The 7,500-nt window shown below is 35.5% G+C and overlaps 1 protein-coding gene across 1 annotated transcript in view; it reads right to left on the bottom strand.

Moving 5' to 3' along the window:
- LOC138015312 (cadherin-like and PC-esterase domain-containing protein 1) overlaps positions 1-7,500 on the bottom strand; it is a 36,808-nt gene that overhangs the window by 17,116 nt on the left and 12,192 nt on the right. Inside the window, exons 4-10 of the mRNA XM_068862299.1 lie at positions 6,331-6,493; positions 5,394-5,556; positions 3,721-3,902; positions 2,619-2,691; positions 1,219-1,362; positions 663-743; positions 86-228 (exon numbers count right to left, since the gene is read on the bottom strand). Coding sequence (XP_068718400.1) covers positions 86-228; positions 663-743; positions 1,219-1,362; positions 2,619-2,691; positions 3,721-3,902; positions 5,394-5,556; positions 6,331-6,493 — 949 coding nt within the window. The remainder of the gene's footprint in view (positions 1-85; positions 229-662; positions 744-1,218; positions 1,363-2,618; positions 2,692-3,720; positions 3,903-5,393; positions 5,557-6,330; positions 6,494-7,500) is intronic.

Raw genomic sequence — 7,500 nt, forward strand, 5'->3', positions numbered from 1 at the left:
TATACTAATCCTACACCTAGGTATGTTAAGGAAGTAACAAAACAAGTGTAATAGATTGACAGAAAACACATACAGAATGACTTACTGTACAGCCACAAAAGCTCTTAAAATTTCATGCACATCAGGTGTCCTTAAATTGTTTGTTTGTTTATAGTGTAGTTCAACTCCAGTGTCCAGTAAATGACGAATCATAGCCCTGTAGCTGCTGTCATCCGAGGAAGGGTAAAGCTGTAACAACAAAACAGAAGCCACAACTTGGGTTCAGTTTTTGAAGTGGAGATTCAATACCACAGTGGTAACAGCAATCACCTTCCACACATGTGTTCCAGTTTCAAATCCAGCAAAGTGCAAATATTTCCGTTGAGTGAATCAGTGTACTCAACTTTGGGCTGCATTTCTCAAAAACCTGATAACACTCTTTGGGGATTACAGTGTGATAAATCAATTTGTCTCGTCACAAGGATGTCAATTTAAGGTATGAAACCAGTGCTTGGCGTTTTACGAGATGACAACCAAGTCTTTTACGGCAAAAAATGGGATCTTAATAAGTTGGCACATTTACCAGCTACGTTAAAGTTCTAGGTACTGACAAAACATTTTTCCTCTCTGTCTTTTATTTTTGATGCAAGCGATGTTGTGATTATTCCATGACAAGAACTTACCCGTTTAAAGTTCCCCATGTGAAGTGCTTCTTGTTTGGTATCTAATAAATACTTCAATAAGACATCTGACCATTGGCTCTTCTGTTGAATTAAGTATATGTACTAAGTACATTAATTAAATTAATTAATTAAAGAATGCATGAGCTTTGAATTTGTGATAGATGCTCACAATCATAAACAACCAAAAACCCTGGCTGAAAATTGTGGCATTCCAAGTCTTATAAGAACAATGCATCCTTTTTCATTTGAAGATGATGGAAAGTGAGGAAAAATATTAACCCATTGACTCCCAGGGGTTCCCCATTGACAAGTAAAATCGTTTCAGACAGAGTAAAATACTAATTAATATTATCATGCTTGAAGAGCATGTGAATTTTAGGCAACCAATATCCCACTAACACAATCAGTGGAAACATTGTAGTAGTACCATCCGGCCTTTCACCTATTTAGGCTAAAGATTGCAAAAACGGACGAACCCATAACCTTATCTCACTAAAGACAGAATTAGTCAGTAACAAAGGTTCAGCCTTAAAGCTAAGAAAAAACATAATATTACCTTTTCAAACAGTGACGTTAGTTTTAAGGATTTTAACACCAGATATACATCTTCGGAAAACAGAACTGAAGATTGCATAAATAACAGATTGACTGTTTCTTGAATCACTGCAGCAGAAACTTGATCATAGCTCACAGATTTTGCCTTAAAAAAAAAAATTACTTGATTTTCAACAAGCAACAAAGGGAACATTGTGTTGGGAAAAAATGCAAAGCAACAAATATTATTGATAAACTTTTGCAATGTCCAGTAATTGTCTAAGTGGGGGAGGGCATTTCCTAATTTTGTAAGATTTGCTTGATAAATTGCAACAATCAATGTCATTTCTCTTGACTTGGACTGAGTAATAGGGCTTATCGGTAAATGCTAATATCTTCACCCAGTTAAAAGAGTCTTAAGGGCCAATTTATACAGTACAAATTTTGTCGCATGCCACAAGCCTATGATAGGCTAACAACATGAATGATTGCGGGATGCTCCGCTGTGATTGGTTGGTTTATTATTATTATTGTACTTCACCACGATGAATCACAGCAACCTTTTTTACAAATAATGTACATTTATTGTGGATATGAAATCAAGTGAAATTATTATCTTCGCAGTTAAGAACATGCAATTTTAGCAATGGCATAAAGAAGCCTGAAAAATTCATGACTTCAACAGGGTTTGAACCCATGACCTCACGATGCCGGTGCAATGCTCTAACCAACTGAGCTATGAAGCCACGGATGTTGGGAGCTGGTGATTTGTGGGGACAAATGTTCCCGTCATGAATGAATCAATGAATGTAATGATATATAAAATGAATCATATATTGAACTGCGGATATGATTAATCAAGTGAAGCTACAATCTTTGCAGTTATGAATATGTAATTTTAGCAATTGCGCAGAGAAGCCTGATAAATTCAGGACTTTATCGTTCAATATATGATTTATTTCATATAATTATTATTACGATCACTGATTCATTTATCACCAGAAAATTAAATTTTGTACCCAAAAAAAACCAGCTCCCAACATCAGTGGCTTCATAGCTCAGTTGGTTCGAGCGTTGCACCAGCATCAGGAAGTCACAGGTTCAAACCCCGTTGAAGTCCTGAATTCTTCAGGCTTCTCTACAAAATTGCGAAAATTGCGTTCATAACTGTGAAGATCATAGCTTCACTTGAGTTAATAAAGACACAATTCATAAAGACACAATATATAGGGTGTGAATTGGCCATGAATTTTCAAATAGTGATTTGATTTAATTTGCATTTTTTTTCCTGTTTGTACTCTTACCCAACTCCATGTCAAAAAGGATCTTTTTTTTGTTAAAGAAAACCGGAAATTCAGACAGTCACTTTTTCTGGTTGGGAGCTGGCCTAAATGTAGCTGTTCAAGCATTTATTTTCCTTACTTCTAAAATAAAAGGATTGAGTCTTGAACTGAAAGCAAAGCTTATTTTCAGAGGCTGGAAGCATCCTTGACATCTGAAAATTGAGAAATCAGACACTACTGGTATATCTAGGTGAAATAAATCAAACTCTGATAAAACAATTAAATTACATCGGTTTGAATGGGCCAAATTGGTTACCGGTAGGTTAGGGTTAGGGTTAGCATCTTCATCCAAATAAGGCCTTTTCAAAATACAATATGCCCTGTTCCTGTACCAAACGAAATACATCAGACTTGAATTTAACTTGAGCACAGCAGTAGAACAGACCTTGAGAAAAGAAAGTTCAGCATCATTGATGCTGAACAGACTCATGAAAGCAGGCCATGTCACGCAGCTTCACAAAAGTTGTAGCTTGCTTTGGTTTCAAATGACATATCTTCCTTCCAAACTAAATTCATAAATATAATTATTTTTTATGTACATAAAATATTTTAAATTTTGATGCCACTGAATTGAGTTTGATGATTGAAACCACTGACACACTATATAGTCATGATTACAGTAATTGTATTATAGGACAAACTACTCTATAGCAGGAAGCACAACTTACATGATTTGAAAGAGGCTTCAGAATGGTTATTTAGTCTGAATACACAATAATTAGCGCAGTTGTTGCTGCCTATCCTAGCTAGGAAATGACTTAGACGCTGCACTTAGTAATTTAACAATAATAATAATAATAATAATAATAATAATAATAATAATAATAATAATTTATGCAAATTAGGTGGCATATTTTAGAGTTTGATGCAGCTTAGATTTGTCTAAATAAAAAGAGCAGGATTAATGTCATTGTCTGTCAACCAGTTCCAATTTGGTTCAACTAATGTAAAGGTTCCAGTCTAAACAAAACAAAGAAATTTGTGTTAATTTTGACAAGGTTGGCAGAGGTGAAGTACAGGATTACCAGTCACAAATATTAACTGCCATGAGTGGTCATTATGTAAGTCATGTCTCAACCATACAGTTAAATCATCTACTATAATAGTTATGTGATCTGACCTTTACCATGTAATTTACAGCTCTTAAACTGCAGCAACAAAATATATTGTGCATTGTCTACCTGAAAACTTTAGTTCCAGTTGCCAAACTTGTGAAGTAAGTAAATAATGATGGTTCCAGTATTAGTAACATTTTTATGACAAGGTCGTCCATCTGCTCAATCACTTCATTAGCTTGGCCTGCCCCAAAAGATGTGTCTAGGTGTTGGAAAAATTGATCCAGATTCCAGTCGCATGCAGTATTCTAAATGATAACATAGAATACAGTTTTAGATTAGGGTTAGGGTTACGACAACAATAAATCTTTCTTTCTCAGTATTGCAGTATGACATTTTTTTCCAACTAACCCTAACCCTAACGCTTAAGTATCTATATGTTTCTGGAGTGTAGTACTTCAAAGAATTTTCCCTCATAGTGCAGTATCCACACATTTTTAATAGCAGGCCTTTGATTTATACGCAAAAATTTTGACCAAGCCAGTTCAGGATCTGGGTAAGTATACATGTAATGACATCAAAGAAGTCAATAACGCAATTCCATTCTGAATTGTCAGAACATTCACTAGCATCCCAAGGGCAACTATTGTGCAACATTTCTATATTAAAGACTTATTATAACAAAAAGCTCGAGCTTTTCAACAAGAACTTCTTACACCTCTGAAGAGATGCAAACAAGTTGCTTTTTTGATGTCTTTAGTTACCAGGACCCACGCTAAAATGCGTGGATAGACTATCATGGGGAAAAAAATTTAAGTTCTACACTCAAGACACTATAAATATTTAAAATCAAAAGTTAAAAACAATTTTTTTTTTACAATTTTAGTTGTCAATATTAATATGGAACTGCCATTAGCCCACAGCACTTCACATAATACACCTGTACGTCAAGTCGAGGGCTATAGCAATTAAACATGCAATTAATGCTTAAGGTAATTCCCTTGAAATTGTTCTACTATCAAACTTTCTTGGAAACTTGGCATAATTAACATTCATGATATGAACATTAATTAAAAAAGTGCAATAAAAAAATGGGGTCACCGTGCTTGTTTACGCGTCAGCAGGCTCTTAAAATGGGGTATTTTTACTGTTTTCACGTTAAAAATTCGAATCATACAGAATTAAGTCTTGGTTACTTCAAAGACACAAAATTTTATTTTGAAAATAAAGCTTCTTTTATTCACATAAGCAGTAATGCTTCATTTACGCCGACTTTGATTCCCTGGTTGTGGGAATAGTGCACTTTTTGGGACAGTTCCGTGGTTAGCTTGAAGTCCTCGCCTTGGGTAAAATACACCCAGTACAGAACTGTTTTCCAAAAAAAATTCATGTTCGACTATCAAACTTTTTTTCTTCTTCAAATATGTTCTTTATTAGACTGTTCTTAGCAAATACCTGAAAAAAAAATCGGGGGTCACCGTGCTCGTTTTAGAGAAAAGGAGCATTTATTTCGCTATCGGGTTTAGTTTGAGCGAAATCTTTTACGTTTTGTATGCGCACGTGCTCATGTGCGCGCGCTAATGACGCGAAAATCGTGCGCAGTAAGGATGCGCAATGCAATACTAAGGAATTACCTTAAACTTAGGGAAGCTTCATATTATTACAAATTAAGAGTTTAAAGCAGTTGGGTATTAATGAAGTGACAACGTAACAGCTATGATCATTATAACACAAATACAGCCTTCAAACACACTTACATGTAGTAAAAGTTATAGTGTATGAAATGAACGTAAAGCTACCTTCCCTCCATCCAAAAATATTACACATCCTTCACCGTGTCTGTAAACTCTGAGAGGAGAGACAAAGGTAACTAGTGCATATACTTGTACGATAACTGGGTTGCCTTCAATCGCCATTTTATCTGATGGAAACAGCTGCAAAACTCCTTTCAATGATGTGTCTCTGAAAAATAAAATAAAATAAAATAAAATGAGAAACCAACTACAAAGGTCCATGGTACATTCTTGCTTCATGGCTGGGATTTTTACACATTTTCATTGCCCTGGATGAAAGTCTTAACCCATATTGACCCCTGAGAGTGAGAATTAAAAGAGTTTACTTTGTCTAACACCAGACAATTTGTCAGTGTGGGGGGAGGGGAGGGGGTGTCCTAGGGCACTTAAGCTGTGAATGCGTTAAACTCAGTCAAAAACTAGCCATGCATTATCAAAAATATGATCATAATACTCATTGTAATTCCCAAGAGAAAATAAAAACAATGCTCATGCAAAATTTTGGAGGGACAAACAAAGAGTATTATGGTATTTTTGATAATGGCTAATTATTATAAAGTTCCAGTTACAGACTCAATCATAACCATTACAATTTTCTCAAATTGATTGGTGCATTAACTGCTTTATTTTTCACCAATTATTTGCAGGCTTGTAATCGGACACTGTAATCGGACAGTTGGCTGAAATCGGACAGTCACATTAAGTGCACTCACCACAATCCACCAATTACAGACTTTATCACAATAACCATAGCAACAACCACGTACCCTGCCAAACTGGGGATTTTCCAAAATGGACTAATTTGTAACATTAGACAGAGAAAAAAGGAATGCATTCCTTTTTTCAGAAATTGTAATGGTTATGATTAATCGGTAACAGGACTTCGTGTTGTCCGAATTGGACTACATTCAGTCCTATTACCATTATTAACATAAATACGTACATTTTGTCTCTATCCAAAGCTCCCCACTTTACGGATGGTGTCACAACTGATCCAAGGGACTTCAAAGTAAAAGTTCCTCTTTCATTGTTGTCGTGAAGAAACTTGTTAAATTGGGCTGGTAACACATAACATGGGAGGGACATTTTGGCCTGATTTTGAAGAGCTGTAAAACAAGATAAAAGTGTTGGCTTAACACTAAAATAACAAGTTAATGTGTACATTTAGCCAAGCCTAAAAGTGGAGCTCCCAGGTTATTTATTCTTAAAATAAGTTAACCTGGCTTGACCTTGCGATCCAATCGAAATCTGGCACCTTGTCAGCGATCAACCTAAAAAAAAACAGCTGACCTCAATGAGCTCTAAACTTGAGCCTACGATATGGTCATGTGATACTGGTTAGCGGATACCTTGTTTTGACAGGTGTCAATGATTGGCTAAAACATGGATGTCCAATATCAACGATGTACAATGTACACTAGCTGGAAACAAGTACACATGTATTGATTCTTTGAATTTAAGCCAACAATATGGTCACATGATACTTGTCCCATTAGCAAATACGGAGGGGTGGATGCATACAAATGTGCGTGGAGCTCCGCTATTATCATGAAAGTTAGTGTTAGTGTCAAAAAAAGCCAGCTGCAAGCAAAAAACCACCTGATTTGTTGCCTTCATTGGCTTAATTTATTGTTGTAAACTGAAGAAAAGTAACCAGGTATAGACATCCATCTGTGAGCCCGCAATGTTAAGCACCAGTGGGTCGAGATGTACAAAGCCTGGTGAAGATAATCCTGGTTTACTGGAAACTTGAACTGCAGTTTACTTTTTGAATAAAAAAACCTTTTTTTGCTATTAGAATTTTTAACTGGCAAATTCAAATCTGGGTTGGTATTTCATCATGGATTAGCGTTAATCAGCTTTTGATCAACAGTGGGCTTTGATGGCCATTTTTGTGACCAGACAGTTAAGTGAACATTTTGATCTAAACATTTATAGAAAGCTTCTATTAATTAACATTAATTAATAGATACAATATAAGCAGAAGCCCTAAATGAGTAGTACATGCAATGATGAAGTCATGAGCACTCATACTCAATATGTGACTTGTGAAACAAATACAGTTACCATAGGTTAATTAAGCCTTTTACTTCTTATAAAACAGCCATTTACA

This window comes from Montipora capricornis, chromosome 9 (assembly GCF_036669925.1).
Source record: "Montipora capricornis isolate CH-2021 chromosome 9, ASM3666992v2, whole genome shotgun sequence".
Classification (NCBI taxonomy): Eukaryota; Metazoa; Cnidaria; class Anthozoa; order Scleractinia; family Acroporidae; genus Montipora; species Montipora capricornis.